General features: G+C 44.0%; 1 protein-coding gene and 2 long non-coding RNA genes across 10 annotated transcripts; 1 reads left to right on the top strand and 2 right to left on the bottom strand.

Annotated features, from left to right (window-relative positions):
* The first annotated feature begins 785 nt into the window (after positions 1-785).
* On the top strand, positions 786-12,667 carry TMEM246 (transmembrane protein 246). Of its 8 annotated transcripts, none has more exons than XM_018072905.1 (3): positions 2,348-2,379; positions 8,042-8,186; positions 11,215-12,667. In XM_018072905.1, the coding sequence occupies exon 3, from the start codon at positions 11,344-11,346 to the stop codon at positions 12,529-12,531; it is 1,188 nt and encodes a 395-aa protein (XP_017928394.1). In that variant the 5' UTR covers positions 2,348-2,379; positions 8,042-8,186; positions 11,215-11,343; the 3' UTR covers positions 12,532-12,667. The 8 variants fall into 8 exon arrangements, with proteins under 8 accessions (XP_017928393.1, XP_017928392.1, XP_017928394.1 ...); XM_018072906.2 differs by lacking the exon at positions 2,348-2,379 and adding an exon at positions 4,316-4,364; XM_018072904.2 differs by lacking the exons at positions 2,348-2,379; positions 8,042-8,186 and adding an exon at positions 786-844.
* Positions 4,092-15,405, bottom strand: LOC115307490. Its single transcript, XR_003915808.1, has 3 exons — positions 14,982-15,405; positions 13,414-13,535; positions 4,092-4,936 (listed from the first exon to the last, which is right to left on the bottom strand). It is a non-coding gene; the product is annotated as an uncharacterized LOC115307490 (long non-coding RNA).
* A 16-nt stretch (positions 15,406-15,421) lies between these two features.
* On the bottom strand, positions 15,422-20,160 carry LOC108639723. Its single transcript, XR_001920695.2, has 4 exons — positions 19,541-20,160; positions 18,860-19,044; positions 18,018-18,121; positions 15,422-16,409 (listed from the first exon to the last, which is right to left on the bottom strand). It is a non-coding gene; the product is annotated as an uncharacterized LOC108639723 (long non-coding RNA).
* Positions 20,161-20,287: the final 127 nt, after the last annotated feature.

Raw genomic sequence — 20,287 nt, 5'->3', positions numbered from 1 at the left:
CTGAATAATTTCATAAGTTACTATTTTTCTGAGCATTTCAGGTTGCAGTTGGGTTACTGCACAAGCAGTCTTGTCCCCACATGTTAATCTCTGATTTCCCTCTCTGCTATGCTGACATAGTCATATGGTATGGGGAGCTGATGAGATAAAGTGACTTGGCCAAGAAATAATCCACAATAAGATTGTTTTTTCAGCCAGATCTGTCTCCCTTATGCTCATGCACAGCAGGAGACAGCACCATGATAAGAATGGAGTAGTCAGGAATGACAGGCTTCCACTGTTGTTCTGTGCCACAGCCCTCAGATCACTTAAGGCTCTTCCCACTCAGTCTTTTGGGTCCAACAGAAGCTGTTTTAAAGAACTAATGTTTAAGGATGAAAGTCAAGTGTTCCCTGAAGAGTGTGCAAGTGACTAAAGTGAGAGCAGGGAAGCCTGTACAGAAATCACACAAAAAATTACACAAAATTTCAATTACTTAACAGTTTATTCCCAAAGAAGAGGCACTCTGGCCCATTCTTTTTCATTTATTATCCCAAATTGTTCTGCTGGCTGAAACACCATCTGAAATGTAGTACTGGGTGCAATGGGACATGTTTCTGCTGATGTTGCTTAATAGTCACTTTCCCATTTGCTCACTGACACAGAAGTGGAAAAAATATTTTTTTTCCTCACACATTCTGCAACTCTAATCCTAGGAAGAACATAGTAATGGACCTCTTAGGAATGTATGCTCTCTGTCTCACCCCTAGTACTTTCATACACCCTTCTTTCTCTGTTCCGTTTCAAGATTTGTTGTTTTTCCAATGCATCAACTTTTGAAGGCATGAGAGTATTTAAGTGGAAGGTAAAGTATGAATCACTGTCATTAAAAACAGAAAAAGAGGCAGAGGTAGCAAAGAAGGATTTTGGAAAGCAAATCACCTGAGAAACTGTGATTTCTTCTACTGTCTTGCCTCATTATTTTCAGAGAACAACATCCATCTAAGTAAACTGGGGGACCTTTTCCTAGGAAGTCACTATAGGAACCCAACTGTGATGCTCGATTGCGTTGTTTATTATGAGCATTACTGTTCCTCTGTTTTCCCCCCTGTTCTTCCACATTGTTTCTGCAAGAAGTCTTAGATGTGAGATGGCTTTTGCCAGTACTAAAAATAAGGATCACAGTCATGGACATCTGAGTTCCTTTGTTCATCATGCTTATTAGAAAGGATGATAGAAATTGCTATGCTAAAATTAAAAACATACCTCATGCTGGAAACTTCTGATTACAGAACTGGGCAGTAGCAAAATTCTAGCTGTGCTAGAACTGTGTTTTACTGAAACAACCTAAGGGATCTTTTTTCTTGGTGGTTGGTTTGTTTTTTTTTTTTTTTTTTCTTTTCCCCACAGATTTTTCTTAGACCTACAAGAGGTCAGAGCCCAAATACATAGACTTTTGTTTTCTGGAGCTGCAGGCACAAAACTACGGAGTTTTTATAATGAAAGACAGAAAACTTTATGTGAGGCATATTTCAGGTGACTGTAGTTAATTAGGTATTACGGTCACAGGGCTCAAAAGTGTGTGTAGAAGAGGGAAGTGGAACATGGAGAGGAGGAGGAGAGGGTGGGGAGGGGAATAAGCACGTCAGTGGCAGTTTTGGATCAGTTTGGTAAAATGTTTGAATCCTGAACAACCTGACACAAATTTTGGTGTAGCTAACGAGCCTCTTCGCTTGATCTATGAGGAAGTTACGGACTGAGACAGTAAAAGTTTCGTGTTTCCACCTGTGACGCTTGACACGCACATAAAGAACCAGCCGGTGACTCATAACATTGACTTTCCACTCGAGCTTGTGGGGTCCCGGTGATCTACCCCGCCCCAGAGTGAGGCAGGAGGTCCAGAGCGTCTACCAGGTCCCGGCTGGGGAGGGCGATGCGGGTGCCGGCGGGGACACTCGGCAGAGGGGACAGAGGTTGACACCTGGCAGAGATTACTCCTGGTTGGGGACGGGCTGCGGGAGCTGCGCTGCCCATGCGGGAGTCCCGCCGATGGCGATGGAGCATTCGGGGACCCCCGAGCAGGAATGAGCAGCTCCGGCTGCGCTGCCGTCTCCACCCCGGGCATCCTCCCGGGGCTCGGGCAACTCGCCTTTTGCTCCTGAACCTGCATTCACTGGGCCAGTCCCGTCCCCGGTTTTCGGTAACCCCCTGCGGCCATCTCCCCTTCCCCTCCTTTAAGCGTCCCTGTGCCGGCGGAGTCACATGTTTGGTCTTTGATGCCTTTAATCCCACCCTCACGGCGCGAGAGGGAGGAGAGAAATTCGCGGAAAAGCAGTGAGCCACAAGCCCAGTGCCAAGATAGCGGCGGGAGTGGCGATGCGGGGCTGCCCTGCGGATCGGGTAAATCTCCCCGGCAGGATCGGGCTGTCCTGGGGGTTTGGCTTTCAGGGGTAAAGGGGCGGCCGCACCGAGGCTGGGGGGAGCAGGGAAAGGGGGGGGGGCACGAAGTTGCCGGCTTACGAGCAGTGGGGAAGGGCGTGATCTGCGGGAACCGGCGGGGCTGGGCTGCAGTGCCTGCGGCACCGGAGCCAGCAGGGCAGGGAAAAGTGTCCAGTGATCGAGATCTGTTTGTGATTGCTCCGGGGATGTGACTGTATATGGTGATGAGCAGGAGGGCTGGTGGTCAGAGCCTGGCTGGGCCTAAATAAACGGCCCTTCCGTTAGGGAAGGTTGGTAGAACTCTTAAGGAAAGAGGAATAAACCCAGCCGGCTCCTGCCCCCTGCTTGGTGCCACTCAAACCCTCAGCCGAGATAGAAGCGTGGCCAGAATTTCCCTGGTCAAAAGCCTGGGCAAGGGGGCTGAAGACGGGCACACTGAAGTGCCATGTGCGTGTCCTGCCTGGCAAGGAGGGCAGAGAGTGGAGGTGGGATCAGCTTTTCTTATCTACCGCCCTCTCCTCTTTGACCATCACCACTGAGGTAACTGCTATTAATCCCAGTGCTTTAAGGGTCACCTTGTGCTACCTGGCAGCTCTCCCGATGGAAATGAGGAGCACCTAAGAAACCTGATGGTGGAAGTCACTGACATTTAAAATCAAAGGCTGTTTAGGAAATTTGCAAGTGCTGATAGTGTAGCAAGACATGAAACTATCCCCATGTACACTGCAGATTCATAGGCTGGCTTGCTCTCATACAGTCACTGAGAAAATCATTTCATAGAGGTACATCAGGTTTAGCAAGCAATTGCAAGCACAAAAGCCAGGATAAACACCCTCCTGTACATGGGAAATCTGCTGCTTGCTTGTCTGTCCAACAAGGGCAACACTAATTATACCACAGATTATTTATCAGCTACTGCATTTATCACATCTTCCCCCCTTGGGACTCAAGCAGATCACCAGTATCCCAGAGAACCAGGGTATCCCATTTACCAAGCCTTATGTATACATTGCAGGGGGAGGGGAGGAAGACTGTGTATTCATCAGGCATAGGTGGTGAATACAGAGGAAAAGTCGGTAGATTAACATTTAGCGGAGAGTGTCTCTTAAAAGAGGAATGTTTTTTGTCAATATGACTAAACATTTTTTCTTTCAGACAAAGGTTAGAGTCAATATTCTGGTTGTTGCCTGGTACAGTTTTGCATTTTGATTGTTACAGGGACCTGTCCCAAGTGGAAACTTACAGCCTTATTATCAAAGGCCTTTGCTCACAAAGCATTTCCTTATTACTGTGCTGTGTTCTTTACAGTCATAAATGAACAACAGTAAAGGTGCCACATCTTTTGTGTTAGCAGCCATCACCACATCTATTTCGTCTTCCCCTTTCCCCCATTTATACACTCACAGCTCTACTGTTGTAGGTGAATTTTTAAGGGAAGTCATCCTTATGGGGATAATAAAAGGGTTTTATTAATGATTAGATGATAGTCAAATGGTAATTAATCAATTATTTAATGATAATGAAATGATAAATGATTAAGCAGTAATTGAATGATAATTTAATCACAGTTTAACAATGATTTAACAATAATAAAAACCTCTAATTAGAGCCATGTAGTTGATGATTTCAACAATTATTTAAATAATGATTATACTTTGCTACGTATTCCACTTCTAAAGCTATAACCGGACATATAAATGTCACTAACATACAATACACTTTTAGGCTTAATGCAAAATGTTCTTACCCCATTATAGATATCAGATGCCAGGTAAGGGGGTCTCTGGTCTTCAGGAAGTAACCTTGAGCTATGTCCCTGCTCACAGGGAGATCACCACCATGCCATACAGGAGAGCTCCCTGGACTCACAGTGGCTACAGGTATCTACAGCCTGCAGCGACTGACTTGCAGTCACCCCAGTTTGGTGTTCATGCAGGAGTGCAGCTGTAAGCAGTTTTAGTTTTGTCTAGTCCCTACTCAGGCTGGTACTGTTTGCTCTTGATAAGACATGAATTCCTGAGAGAACAGGGCCTAGCACAGTCACAGAGCAAGTAACTTTGGAAGGGCCCACAGTGGGTCATCCAGTCCAAACTCACTGTTGCAGGGTCATCCCAGAGAACATTGCACAGGATTGTGTCCAGACAGTTCTGAAATATCTCCAGTGAGGGAGACTCTCCAGTCTCTCCGGGAAACCTGTTCCAGTGCACTGTCACTTACAAGAAGTTCTTCCTTAGATTTTGATGGATCTTCTGGGCATCAGTTTCTACCTGTTGCCTCTTGTCCCCTTGCTGGGCACCCCGGAGCAGAGCCTGGTCCATCCTCTGACCCCTCCCTGCAGACACTGACAGACATTGATGAGGTCCCCTCTCAGCCATCTCTTCTCAACAGTGAGCAGGCCCAGCTCCCTCAGCCTTTCCTCATAAGAGAAATGCTCCAGTCTCTCAATCATCTTCTGGAGCACAGGTAGTTTTTTCACTAGTCTTTCCAGTCAACGGGAAGGGGGTTTGAAAACGCCAACCTGTTGAATTTGGAAAATCATTAAATGGTTACAGGACTGGTGCCACAGCCAGGGGTTCAGCTTCGACTGTAGGACTCGCTTTGAGAAACCCAGTCTGCTGAGGTCTGCTGGGGTCTCCAGCAGGGAGGGGAAGAGCATCTTTGGCAACAGGCTTGCCAAGTTGGTGAGGGCTTTAATTTAAAGTTGCTGGGGGAGGAGAACCTCAACCCATCCCAATCCTATCAGTTTAAAGCCAAGCTTGCAAGAGATGCCCAGAATGGGATCACAGGTAAGCAGGAAAGCCCCTGAGTGGCAGCACAAAGGAATTCCAGGCACTCCAGCCAATCCTTGGCCTTCATCAGAGCCCAACTCAAGTGCCTCTGTGCAAAGATATGGGCAACGGACAAGGGGAGTTAGAGACTTTCACTCACCTGCAGGGCTGTGATCTTACTGGCAAAGTGGCGGGATGGCTCGTGACACTGCAGTGTTGGAATGGAAGGACACAGGCTCTTTAGGAAGGGGAGGTGGGAAAATGAGGAGTGGGGGGTCATGCCCTGTGTCAATGACCAGCTGTGCCTGGGGATGGATGAGGAGCTGACCAAAGGTGATGAATTAGAAATAAGGGGAGAGCAGGGACGGGTGAATTTATTAGGTTCTGTTCCAGGCCACCCTACCAGGAAGACGGAGTGGACAAGGCCCTCTGTAGACTATAGAATGCCAATTTTTCATGACAGGAAAACCAGGCTGATATGCTACATGAGAAAAACAGATTCCCTCCTATCTTTTATATTCTTCAGCTGAGGATCCACTAAGGCAGCAATTGCCTCTTGTGTTTGTGTGCAGTATGCCCTGCAGTATGCCCTGCAGCATGCAGGGGCCCTAGTTTTATTCTAGCAAAAGGCTATGACACAAGGAGTTAAATGCAAATTACCTATATCATCTCTGATGAGTCAATGCACATTTAGCTCTGAGATTCTAAGAGCAGACAGCAAAAGGTAGAAAGCTGATACCATTATTAGCAGCAATATTGTTTAAGATAATTTTTGTTTTGTTTTTGTTTTTTTAATAGAGTCTTACATTTTATACTACAGCAAACATTTAAAATTTTGTAGACCTTCATGAAAAAACACAGCAGTTTTTAGACATCTTTTATCAAATTCCCTAACATACCCTTTTTTTTACCTCTGGCACAAAAGAAAAATATAACTCCAGACAGATATGGATTGCGTAATTAATTTTAAAACCACATAAACCTTTGCGTCATCTTCTAAAAGACAGCTCCTCACAAACCTTAAGTCTATCTGTTTAGCTATTATCTTGCAGAACTCTCTTCACCAGGCTGCTTTCCATTCCCACTTGATCTGATCTGCTTTACTGACTGGTAGCAACACAGAAGAACATTGCACTGCAGGCAGGCTGCCAGGTAAAAGTCAGCAGCTGTTGAGAATGGGCTCCCTTAAGGTTTATATGGCAGAGGAAAATTAATATACATGAGAAGCGCGATGGAAATTGGGGAAATAATTGTAATTAATATATATCCAGTTCATAGCCTCTTTCACTGGTGGCATAGTTTTATCCTGTTAGTTCAAATGAAATGGAGAAAGTATCATCCAGCTGCCACATCCTCGTTTCTTAGTTCAGTAGCCAGTAAAATAGAATCAAAAAACAACAACTGATCTCTTACCACTAAGGTCCTGCTGATTGTTTTTAAAGCACAGCTCCTTTGTTTTCTAGGGAGCCCAACTCCCAGTTTGGCATCTGAATGTAATGGTCAGATCTGTAGGTGCTTGGCTTCTACTGGACACTGCTGTCGTCAAGGCAGGCCTGACACATTGCAGAAATATTGTCTGGCACCTGACCTACTAAAAGCTGTCAGAAAACAAGGGGAATTGCAGATGAGAAAAGCTGGCCATCTGGCCAAATAATAGGGATCAGCTCATGGTAGGGACTTCAGGTTTCAGAATTCGAGGATATCTGTGCACCACATTCAGCTGTCAGCATGCATATAGGGAACAGGAGGAGGTCTGTGGGGCTCTTTGTGAAGACTGCATCAGTTTCCTCAGATTCAAGCAAGATTGTCACAGCAAGACAAAGGCCCTGTCTCTGCCAGAGGGAGTTAATGAGTAGAGATCTGGGTCCTGAGCTTGCAGCTGGTCCGTGTGATCTTAGGCTGGGGCACAGAAGTGTTTTCCACACAAAGGTTTCAACTTGAGATGCTGCTATAGGATCAATACACAATTGAAAACTACAACTCGTATGAACACCTTTACTTCTGCCACTGCTGTGGCTCAGGTGGGGACTGCGACTGCCAAACTTTCTGTTATATTTTCCATGCCTTTGTTTCTCACAGAGACAACCCCGTAGCTTCTGACCCCACAACTTCATTCAGCTGTTTCTGTGGTAGGAAAGGAACATCTTTTCCCATTGACACTGAGAAGTGTAGATAGGCAAAAAGGAATCATTTAATATTGTAATTGTAAAGGAATAGTTGTGTCCTTGTCTCATGGAGCAGGGAGTAGAAGGCAGATGCCCTCTCTTACATTAGCTAATCAGGAACCTAAAATTTTTGATGCTTTGAAACATGTAGGAAACTTTTTTCCTGCCTGTGGGAATACCTCTGTGGAGAGGAATTTGGACCAGACAGAAAATCAGCGTTCTCTCAAAGCACAAACACAGCAGACGGTGTTCTGCACCCCAAAGAGGATATTACTCATTTTTCTACTCTCCCTCGTTTGTACAGAAGTGACTTGTTCCTGAACAGTGTAATTCAGCCAAGGATTTAAGGGACTAGTGAAGCTAGGAACATAGATTTGGAATCAGGTGTTTGTGGAAGGAATCTTCATCATCAGGATCTAAGAAAAGGAACAGGCAACTTCTGTAGCTTTATATCACCACAACTTCTAGATATGTTTAAGCAATGGCTCAGCTCTACACAGAACGTGTATAAAGCTGATCTCCACTGCAAGTATTTATATGTTTGCAAAGTAATTGCTACTCAGGTTTAACATAGTGGGATTTCTTAAAGCACTATAAAATCCAATTCTGATTCTTGATTTTTCCCTCAAACTTCATTTTTTTTCTGTCTGAAATGCCTTAAAGAAAAATAAGATTTTTTTTTCCCCCTAGAAAGGGAAGAAGATGAAAATGACTGTACCAACAGTTTCTGAAAACAGAGTGGCTTCTGTGAAGTCAGAACCATCCTAAAGGATAGAAAACAGCCTGAACTCTGATTCAAATCCTGTGGATAAGATCAAACTTCACCTCTGCAGAAGTAAGACATTTTTTATCTATATGGGAATTCTCAAGTTCCCAGTCTCGCAGACAGAACGTGGGAAGGAGGTCAGTGTCTTCCCTCTTTTCGAGATCCTTCAGCTTGGTTTTTGCATGAATTGCAAAAATTTGACCGGATTTAATATGCTCCTGACCATTTTTAACCTCTGTGGTTATTTCACTGCCCAGGGAAAACAGCCTTTTCCTCTACAAATACACTAAGAGTGTGGCAGTGTGACTGCAAACAGCCCAGGCAGCAGAGGAAGACTGAAAGAGTTCCAGAAGTGTGTGTGTGTGTGTGTGTTTGTTCTTTTCCTTGAGGCTCTCTGAGTTGCAGAACTAGGATAAGAGTTCTGAGATCCTGAGTTCAGTTACTGATGAGGTGAAGCCAGGGTTAAATCATAAATTCTTGTGACTGTGGCTGGCTTCCAGTCCCCTTTTCCAGGGGCAGCTACTTCCTTGTGTGAAGCAGGAGATACCTGCTTCACACCACCTCACCCACCCTGTCCTGAGCCAGGAGCTGGGACACCAGCAGATGGAGTCCCAGCACCACTTTCCCAACAGGAAGGGTGGGTGGAGAAGGGACTGTTGGACTTCAGACTCTGTGTGAGTCCCCCTGCGGGGGCCTGGGACTCACCTTCAGGTGAGCCTCACCCTTAAAAAACACGGGCTGCAGAAGAGCAGGACCTCAGGTGAAAATCTGTTTGGTTCATCTCATGAGATGAATCTGTTTGATTCATCTCATCTCAACTCCTCCAGTTCTGCTGGCCACCAGGGAAGACAGGACACCCCTTCTTCAGTAGAAGATGGTATGAGGGAAGGAGGCCTCCTTGAGTGATTTCACTTAGAAGGAACCTTAAAGACCAGCTAGTTCTAAGCCCTCCAGTGAGGGATGCCACTCACTAGACCAGGTTGCTTGGAGAATTATTAATTAAAACATGCTCAAAGAATTATTAATGTATATTCATATATTCAGTGTATATCCCAAGAGCTCACTGCTGTCTCACAGTTTTTTTATCTCAGATATTTGGCATAGCTGGCAGGTGGAAAGTAAACTTCTTTACTTCCGAGAACTAAACTGCCTTCTATCTTTTCTTCATCTCCTTTTCCCACTGTGGTCCTCACTTTCACATTTGGAGTCTGTCTCAGATACAGTGCCCACAGTGATGCTCATATCAAGAGGAGACTTAGCAGTACGCCAGTGTGAGTTGTAGAATATGATTCTGCATTTGTGTGTTTCCTTAATGCTTGTGACAGGTTAGCTGGAAAGCCCAGGACTTTGGATGAATAAATGGATTTAAATGCCAGGTCTTTACATCTGATAGATGCAAAGGTCTTCATGTCCTGAATCCTCATGACTTGGATTTCACAGCTGAAAGGCAGCCATCACCTTTAAGGCCTTTACGAGGTCCACTGGTACAATGCAATGCAGTGTCTGTGAAACAGGATCATTTCACAATTGTTTCAAAAAGAAAAAAAAAGCTATATGGGTGCAGATTCTCATGCATCAACATATAAATTTGTTATTCCTATTTAATTACTCTAAATCTTTTCTTGAATCATAAGAGAGCACAACACTGACACCACAGTCTATTTAAGGATGCCTGTTCTCTATCAAATATTTTCCATTAATCTTGTTAAAAGGCCTTTCATAGAATGTTGTCACCTTCCCATATGGCAATAGAAAAAGGTTCTCTGAATCATAAAACCAGCAAATCTGTGACTACAGTAATGAAGGCGGTTTTGAAGTTCCCCCAGTCAGATCCTGATCTGTCTCCTCCAGGTCATTTCTTGTACAAGATCCGTTTTTCTGAGACAGAAGAGAAAAGCCATCATTTCTTTCTACCCACCCAACATTGCTTAAGCTCCTTCAGATGACAGTGCAGAGGAGAACAAAGAGTAACATTTTGGTCTAGGAGCACCACTTGATGATCAGAACTTGCTGAAGGCAGAAGGTAAAAGTCAGAGAAGCTCTCCACTGAAGACCCGTCAGCTCAGTGGGGGGTATGGATAACTCAGTTCAGAAGGAGAGGGAATAGGAAATTAAAGGGAGAATGAAACAGCAGATTAAAAAGGGAGATTAGTGGCACAACAGAATTTATCTGAACAGCTTAATTACCCTGATTTTGTGTAAGCTTCTGACAGCCAGGCCGTGAGGTGTTCATGGCAGCCAGAGAAGTAGAACAGAAAAGCCAAATGTGGCAAACTCTAACTTTTGCAAAGGTGGATGTTTATTTAAGTGTGTATCTGTACAAAAAATTTATATATTTATATGAATGTTTCAGTTTTAAATAAGAGGCATATACTTTTAAATAGAAAACTTTTAAATAAGAAATATGAGTCAGTGGCTCAGTTGCAACATTTTGCTGTGCCTGTGTATTTCACAGGGTGTAGCAAGGAGGAGACATCTGAAAGAGACAGACAGGCACACAGGCACACACATTACACTTAGCATGTACATGGGCCCTTGGTGAAGTAAATTGGTCTCTTTGTTATCTGGCTTCACGCTCCAGGGAGGAAAGTGAAAAAGCAGGCGCTTGTAAGTGTGTGAGCAACAGAAGGGAAGCATGTGTCATTCCAGAGATGTAAAAGTTTGTCTCTCAAATACATGCTAGGCTAAGACACAAGGGGTTTGGCTGTGGTTCTTGGCTGTAACACAAATCTTACTGTGTCACTGTGACCAGAAAGTGGTATCTAAGTTCTCTGTCTTTAACAGGAAAGGATTTCCACACATCCTCCATTCACATTGTCTGTTGTTACGTGTTTGAAGCACAGTAACAAACACAACGAAGTCCTATCGAGCTAAGTTGGATCAGAGCTCCTACATGATAAAAAGGGCTTAGGGGCACTTTGCTGGAAACTGAGTTTGGCTCATCTGTCCTAAACCTTCCAGGACTATTCTGTGATGCCCCCACCACAAGGGACTCCTAAAGGGCTATGTATTTTGGCTTACTCAGTGACTAACCCCCTGCTTTCCGTTTTCTCTGTCAGTTCCTATTTCAGTAACCATCATTTTTCTTCCTTTCTAGGCTTGGACAACTTGTGCAGGTTTGGAAGCCACTGCCCCAGTGATATCTTGCTATCCAGGGAGGAGCATGCACTGGAACTGAAGGACTGAGGGATGAACAGCACAGGAGTGCCCTCCTTCTGCAGCAGTTATGTTACACCAAGCCTGGCAGCTCTGTGGGAGGTGGTGCCGCTGGTCCAGCTCTGTTGTCCATCTTATCATGCTGACTGTGATGACGTTCGGGGTGGTTGCCCCTTTGATTTGCCACCGGCTCCTCCACTCCTATTTCTATTTGCGGCGCTGGCACCTGAACCCCATGAGCCACGAGTTCCTGGAGCACAACCAGCAGGAGGGACAGGATGCCCTCCATTACTTTGAGAAGATGCAGATACCAAATGCCTCTGAGGCCTCTGGCAGTGATGCCTTCCAGCCCTTGCTGCTGATCACCATTATCACTGTGCAGAGGCGGTATGATTTCCACTATGTCCTGCAAGTGGCCTCCCGCTTCCACCGCCTCCTCCAGGAATGTGGTGCACGCTGCCGGAGCCACCGCGTGCTCCTCTGCAACGTGGAGTCAGACCCCAGTAGCCATCAGGATGTCAGATTGCTGAGCAGCTTCTTTCCTATGGTCAGTCGTGACAGAACTGGAGAGAACCCTGACCCCAGAGTGAACCAGTTTGAGAAGGAGAAGCAGGACTATGTCTTCTGCCTTGAGCAGTCCCTGTTATCATACAACCCACAGTACATCCTTGTAGTGGAAGATGATGCTGTGCCAGAGAAGGAGATATTCTCTGTCCTGCAGCACCTCTTCTTGGCCCGGTTCTCCAAACCATATCTCAGAGATGCTCTTTATTTCAAGCTCTACCATCCTGAGCGGCTCCAGCACTACTTCAACCCGGAGCCCATGAGGATCCTGGAGTGGTTGGGCCTGGGCATGTTGCTGGGGCCGGTGCTGAGCTGTGTGTACTCATGGGCACTGGGGCGGCCCAGCCCCAGCTGGCTGCTCGTGCTGTTCTTTGCTCTGTACAGCATGGCCCTGTCGGAGCTGGTGGGGCGGCACTACCTGCTGGAGCTGCGCCGCCTGCACCCCGCGCTCTACAACGTGGTGCCAGTCACCGAGTGCTGCACCCCAGCTATGCTCTTCCCGGCTCCCTCTGCCCGGCGTGCCTTAGGTTACCTGCAGGGGCTGCACTGCCGGCAGGGATTTGCTAAGGACACTGCCCTCTACTCCCTGCTGTGGGCCAAGGGGGAGAACGCCTATGTGGTGGAACCCAATCTGGTCCGGCATGTGGGAATGTATTCCAGCCTCCGGCTGAACAGCAGCCCGAAGCTACTGTGATCTGTGCATGCCTTTCCAGACACAAAAGCCAGGGAACTTGCCACCGGGCGGAAGGGGAAGTGTGCAAACTGGGATATTGTGCTGCTTGCACCGGGCTTCCTGTGCCTCCAAATGGACAAAGAATAACTCTCTTTAAAAAAAACCAAAACACAAAGGTCCTTAAGAAAATCAACTTATATACATATAGACCCTATTTAATATTTACCATGCATCACCTGGGAGGGGAGTGGATGATCCCAGCAGAAGGTGTGGGTTGCCCACTGTTCTTAAAGAAAAGCTCTCACACCAACATGCACAGCTATCCTGCCTACTCTTCTGTACACTGATTACAAAATTTGCCTTAGGGCAACAGAAATGTGGGACAAAATGAATGTTTTAAATTTAAGCTAATGAGGAAGGGCAGGCCTTATTTCCTCATCCTTACTAAGGTCTGATCTCTGACCTCTGTCTGTTTCAAAGCTGTGGTTTTGAGCAGACCCTTCAAAAGCAGAGGTGGTTTACGGGAACTTCCCCGCAAATTCTGTCTGGATGCTTAAAATTTTATGAAGCCTCTATTAGTTACTGTTTCCCCCTGCAGATCCTATCTGCACCTCCACCCTTCCCATTCTTTTTGTTCAGACCAGAGGCTCTTAAAAATAAAGCTTCTGCTGCTCCATTAATTGTGAACTCTGAGGGTAGGAATAGGAAAACAGAATCACATCCATTGGTGTTGCACAGACGGGTCACAAATGCACATTTTCGTTGATACGCGACAGATGTTAATACACATCACAGGATTGATTCCTGTGCTGGTTGGTTTCATCACTAGTTGTAGTGAATCTAGCTCATTAAAGGAGGTCTTATCAGTCACCAATTGAACTTAGGTATTCAAGATTAATTTACCTTGCCTTCCTACCAGCACAGAGGCAAAGGAAAGATTAGATCAGGTGCTGCTGTTGTGCAGGATCCTTGTTCATTTTGGAGCTGTAATTCCCATCTCGACCTGAGTGGTGCATTCACTGCTCCTGGCAGGAAGCAAAACACCTGTTATCTGTTATCTCTTCACAAAGACAGGCACCAATAGCACAGTACATCAAGAGGCCACTCTAATAGTGACCCATTAACTTTGTGTGCCCTGGTTGTTAGGCATTTGGATAGGTACTTTGTACCAGGGAGGTGGGTACGGTTAAATATAAAACCATGTAAGTGACAAAAGATCTCATACAGATTGAAAACAGGCAAAAACTGTGTATATCTAATGAAAAGCCCACCTTGGCTATAGTGGGATTTGAATCAAATTCCACTTATATGTGGAATTTGGTTGAACTGCTTTTAAAACCTCATTCCTAGCTTTAGAGTGAACCACAGACAATATTTTTGTTGAGTTTAGTTGTTTGGGTTTTTTTATTTTGGTTATGGAAGAGCTCTGCTTTGAATTTTCTTCCCGCAGGTCTCTCCTAGGTGATTTATGCCTTAACAGGTCTGCTTATAGGTGTGAAAGACTTAAAACTCCTGAGAAATGAAACCAAAGAAAATATCTATCAGGACACTGTGGGTACCAGTTACACAACACAAACACATACTGCAGGTTAGCACAGAAATGGCATCAGAGCAGTGCTTTGCTCTCCCAATAATCAGATGGAATACTTTTGGGACAGGTTTGGAAATCAGAGGTAAGTAAAAACTGCTGGTGGATTTCATGTCATTCCAAAGGCAAAACACCTCTCCTGCCAGAGGACGCTGGAAAAATGGCACAGGCAAAATTCCCATCTGCTGAAAACCCGGAGGATACCAAGGCAGATGGGCAAACCTTAGGCTTTACACAGGGTCAGGATGACAGGATTTGAGTGTTGTCATGTATTTATTTCACTAAGTGCCTGCATATGCAACTTGTTTCTGCATCTTCAGCTTTGAATGTTTCACTGCTGACACTCTTTTTCTCTTCACTCTTTTATATCTTTGTGCTATACAAATCCAGGACAGTGCCCTGTTTTTTTCATGAGGGCCCATTCATATTCATTCTTGCAAAGATCTCACAGTAATGTACAAAAAATGGGTCAGGGAATGAAAAAAGGAGGAGGGAAAAGAAACCAATTAACTATATACCGTTACTAAATGTTGTCATATGGAGAAATTATTTATCCATTTGTCTCAAAAGTTATTTTCCTTGTTTGTCCGGTAGTACTTTGTCAGCCCAAAAGTCCAGGGGAGGTCAATAATTTCACTGAGCCTCAGAGCTGAAAATTGAGAACACGAATTTGAGGCATCCCTTCTAAACAAGAAGACAATTTTCAGGTCATAAGAGATGAGAGAAGTTGACTGGGAGACCAAACAATATGCAGAGGGCCTGGGGCTTGAACTTGCAAGTGTGAGAGTTTCAGATAAACCAGTTGAGAACAAACTCCTTTGCGCAAGAAGCAGGTTAATTCTTTATAGCCTTCTGGAATGATTTTCTTAAGTGCACAACTCACCTTCACAACAGAGGCGCTGCTTTTACTGAGCCTGCTGGGAGCTGTTTCTGAGTTACTGGTACTTGGGCAGTGCCCACCCTGCCAGTGGGGCATCTCAGGCAAGGGCTCCATCTGGTGCTGCTGCCTTTGACCCATCACAGGTACAGTGATTTTTGTTCCTCTTTTCTGTGCCTCAAGTCAGAGAAGTGTACATCACCCTCAGAACAGAAAATGGGAGGTTACTGTGAATTCTTAATTCCTGTTGGATTTTGTTCTGCAGTTCAGGCAAAAAATGCAGTTTCAAACACACAAAAGCCTTTTCCCTCTCTTTTCTACCAGGGGAGAGTGGAGCTGAGTTGCAGTATCACAGGCTATATAAGTTCAAGGCATAGCATTAGCTTTTTGAAATGTGGCCCTAAGATTTTGGTTTCATTCACTTTAAAACAGACTTAGTGACTGTTTTTTAAACAAACTGTCATTTTTCTTGGGTGTTGGTTTATTCCCAATAGTTTGGAGACTATTTCTGAACACAACTACTACTGCTTGCACAGGAGGATTCTTTCTTAATGGGCCAGCAGCAGGACTCAAGGCTTTATTGTCCAAGACAAGTTATTAAATTAGACCAAAACTGCATTTGTTTCCAAGACATGTCCAACATAAGCATGATTCTGGCAGAACACAGGACATAAAATAACAGGTTATTAGATTTGAAGCTCAAGAGGATTTTCTAGCTGCATTGAGAATCAATGTCTTAGTGAGAAGACACTGCATTTGAAAAGAGAAGGGAAAAGCCTTCCTTCCAGAGGTGAGGAGCTGTGAATCACTAGATTGGGTATTTCAACAGCAATTTGTCTGGATGCAGGCTAATTTTTTTTCTTTTTTTTTTTTTTTAATAGTTATTTACAAGCAAACTTTCAAGAAAATAAACAACCTTTCTAGTAAAACTCTGTTGTCTGGTCTTTCTGTTTGTATTCCTGACTGACAGATCCATCTTTCCTTACCGAATTTGATAAAAAAAGATAATTCCATGTTCATGCGTCTGCACAGATGTAATAATTTTGATTCTACAGCCACACAGGTTGAAAAGGACCTATGAAGGTCCATGGTCCAATTCCACACTCAAAGCAGGTCTCATTAGAGCAGAGTCCTCTTGCTCTTCTCCAATCAAGTACTGAGGCATTTTAGCAGGGACTTGAGATAAAATCAAGCTCTGAGAGCTGGAATTTAACCTTAGCTTACATTTGTATGGAGAGGGTACATATTTCACAAAATAAGAAAGGTAATTTTCTGTGGGAGACAGTTGTAGCTACAAAGGCATTGGCAGTTTCTCTCCCAAAGGCAGAGTTTTGTTTTATGTTATTTCCACACCAGCTTTGCAGACATCGTATCCAAATTCAGCAGATGGCAGGGCCCAACCTGTGGTTCTGAATAATCTTCAGTAAAACACATCTGTGAAAAATGTAGAGAGAATTAGGTACTCTGTGGTCTGTGCTTTCTCACTACATGTGTTTCTGTGCTGAAGAAACTTCATTCTCTCAGAGTATCTGTCCTCTAGGAGAATCCACGCCATCAGCCACTTTATCCATGCACTTACAGGCCAAGCAACATCAATGTGCCTTTCCACAACTTTGTTCTTCATGGCAAGCTATGAATGCCACTTTCGCAGCTGTATAACAACAGTGATTTTTAAATGTTGATGATGAAAAATAAGACATATTTTATTGCCCTGTTACATAAACCTCTGGACAGGTGTGCCTACCTTCTCTTTGAATTTCTGCCATGGTATCCAGTGTTCCTGTAGTGGTGCAGAAACCACACCTACCATGGTCTTTTCAGCAGGCTGATTCATTCCAGACATCTGTTGGGGTTTGTGTTTTACAAACTGTATGCGAATATTAACATGCAGCACCTGATTGTGCTTTTTTGGGGGGACTGTGTGCTGACTAGAGAAACAGGTAATAAACAGTTAAGTGTCTCCTTCTACAGAAGCTAGTTGTTTGCCTACTTACTTTTTCAGAAACAAAAGTCAACAGAAAAGCACAGAGACCAGTGTCATCACAGCACTTACCTTCATGTCCTGTTACAGGTGGTTTGCAGAGCCCTGAAATGTTGCCTCAGGCAGCCCAATTTAAAGTCGTATCATGGTTTGCTATGCTCACTATTGAAATTATTACAAAGATTTGGGTTCTGATAACAGTGATGTTGTGTGCTTGCCTATTTTTCATTCCAAGTCATGGTGTTCATTGCAGCCCAGCTTTAAGTCGCACAGAACGAAGAGCAAAGCAAACCCTCCCTTGTTCAATCCCCTTGGTGGGCTCTGTGGGCATGATTCTGTTCTGCCCAACAACCCCATTTGCCCATGATGTTCGTGTCTGTGGAGCCAAAAATACAGGGGAATTTCTTTCGGAGGGGTTAAGCCAGGCTCTCCACATTGGGGGTGAAGGCTGTAGGCGAGTGGGGAAAACAAACTACTTAATAAACAATACCTCTGATTAGATAGGGATGAACAAGCTGGACTTTGAGATAGTTGAGCAAGACTGCAGAGTACAGAAAACAGGAAACATCCAGCACAGTGTGGAGAGGTGGGCAGGAGACAGACTCAGCTTGGATTAGACTTTAACCCCATCACGCAGGCAGCAGCCTCTCAGGGCCACAGAGCCAGGTGTTTTTCATGTGGATGCATATGATTCTTGGACATGCTTCCAACTCCCACTGTTTTTTTCCATTCCGTTTCAATACCCTGTACAGGTCTGACCACGTCCAAAAGTGTTGATAAGGTTAAACAGTATTTCATTTACAGAGGGAAGCTTTAAGCTTTTAATTTTTCTCTTGGTGACCGTGTCATCTCTGAAATTGCTTCATCCATTTCTTTCATTGTTCTTTCTCAGATGTACTACAGTTTGCCTCTCTTCACATTTGCCTATTATTTGTTTTTAAAATGCTAGTTAGTTTGAGTAATTAAACGCAAAAACAGTATCAGAACTATTCTGGTAGAACCAGACAGAAAAAAACACAATCTCCAACCTGGAAGAATATAAGCAATTCAAAACTTTTTACCTGTTGCCTTTAAACCAGACTTTCCATTGATTTTAATGTACTTTATCCAGCAAGACTTCACTCAAAATTTCAGTGCAGAACTGGCAGATCCTTTGACAGCAAGGCTGGATGTAAAAAGGACGGCAATTAAATTAACTTCTACTATGAAAACCTGGTACTTGCACTGTCAAACTCCAGAAAGCAAACCAACAAATTAAGACCTAAGTAACAACCCAAGCCATCTGTGAATACAGTTTTTGGTATTCTTTAACATTTTAAATGCATACTTCTGTCAACTTTCGTATGGTGATTTCATATGGAAAAGTCAACACCAGCAAAATTTCCAAGCCATTCAAACAGAAAATACACTTATGTTGTGCCATAGTTGTGAGAGAAAATGCCAGACATTTGTGTTTTAACTTTAGCAGTCTCTTTTATACCTAACTACTATTTTCTGTTTCATGCTATAAAAGGCACAGCAATGAACATTTAAGCTCTTACTAGTTATGCATCTTGTTTGCAGTGATGTTTCAAACACGGATTTGAACAAGCTGTAAGGTTTTTTATATTGCAAGACAGTTTATATCAGCTTTCTCATGAACACATAAAAAAGCTATAATCTGTGCAGAAACTCCTCAATCGCCGTATTTGGTTAGGTACGTGTATTTGGGGATGAGGAACCCCAGGGATGCATAGAAGACGTGGTCCTTCCTCTGAAACTGAACTCCCACTGGCAACCCTGCAAACTGCAAAAGACAAACCCAAGGTACCACCACAATGGGTGGCAACATAAACAGCAATGAATGCTACAAAATGTGTTTGTTTCACACTATTAAGGAGCCACTTTGTCACAAAGTGGTTACCTGGACCCCTCAACATTTGTCTGCATGGCATCTGCCTCTCTTTGCCTCTTGTTTTCTTGGTGTTCATGGCCACAAATCCAGTCTCTGTTCCCATAATGTCTGGGTATAGCCCCCTCTACTCACACCAGCAGACAGCCTCTGTCCAGCTACAGCCCTAGGGCTGCACCACCTTAGTCTGAAAAAGGCTTAAGCAGAAAAAGAAGCCATTAAAAAAATCCGTTGAGTCACTGGAAAGGTGAGTGAACTGGCAATACTGAGATTAATCATGAACTCCATGACACAGGCTTGCGCCTTGGATAATACACCAATTTTTTTCACAGAATGATTATTGCAGGCAATGATTTGTACTTTTTATGGACCAGGTTAGTTGTTTGGTTAAATGCAAGTACGCTGCATTCCCCTCACGACGCAAGCTTATTCCTCTTATCATTTAAGGATACACAATACCACTATAACCTAATTTTTAGAGCTACAAATATTGTATGATTACTTATGATGAAAGTATGTACTCTTTTCCATTTTAATATCACTGCAATTTCTGGTCACTGTCATGAGTCTGCATGCTAACAGGACCAAACCTTACAGTGACATCATCCAGCATAATTCCTCATTCCATGTTCTTGCCTGAAAAGGCTCCCATTCCTAAACTAAGTGGAAAAGTTAACCATCATGTCCACTCACCTTTTTATCTCCTCACTCCTCAAAATCTCTGCTAGGACCTGTAATCCTAGTGCTTGGAGTGCTAAGTGTTGGCTCAGAAGGTCTAGAAAGGCACATATCAGTAATTATCCGCCTGGAAAAAAGATATATATACTTCTGAAAGAAATAAGAATGCAAAGTGGGCTGCAGAAGATTATCTAAAGTGGTTTCTAAATGTCAGACACTTGATTTTTTTTTCAAGAAGACTCCCACAGATTTTCTCTAATAGGCTATCAGACCATATCACAGATGACACTGGGAAAGAAACACTTCCAAGTACTTTCGTCCTGTGACAGTTTCTACCAAACCAGGAGCGACAGGACTGAAATTCTGATTTTTTTTCTGTGGCCCAGTATGACACCTTCGTGGTCTCAAGAGGGTCTTAGATACTGTATTTAATTAAAAATATTTTAATCTATATTGGATGCCTCTGTTGTGGTGGAGAAGCTTTAGTACATCATGGGGTTTGTCTTTCTGCTAGGATGGGAGAAATGGAATGTAAAGTGAACACTGTAAAGCAGGGAAGGCTTTATGTGCATGTTATGTGGCACAGCATTCTTCAGCAAAAAAGTATGGATCAGGAAGGACAACATTAAAGAAAACAAAGGAACGCAAGCACAAGGCCTTCAGCTGGACTGCATTCTCAGCTTTTTCACTTTATGCTGACTGTCATAAAGTGCTACTGCTGGCAGCATGCAAGTTGCTGAGATTGCCTACAAGTCCAGTAAA

The sequence above is a fragment of the Manacus vitellinus genome, unplaced genomic scaffold, assembly GCF_001715985.3.
Source record: "Manacus vitellinus isolate BGI_N305 unplaced genomic scaffold, ASM171598v3 scaffold_23_pilon, whole genome shotgun sequence".
Classification (NCBI taxonomy): Eukaryota; Metazoa; Chordata; class Aves; order Passeriformes; family Pipridae; genus Manacus; species Manacus vitellinus.
The sequence above is the reverse complement of the archived record's forward strand: the minus strand, read 5'-3'. Positions and strand labels throughout refer to the sequence as shown.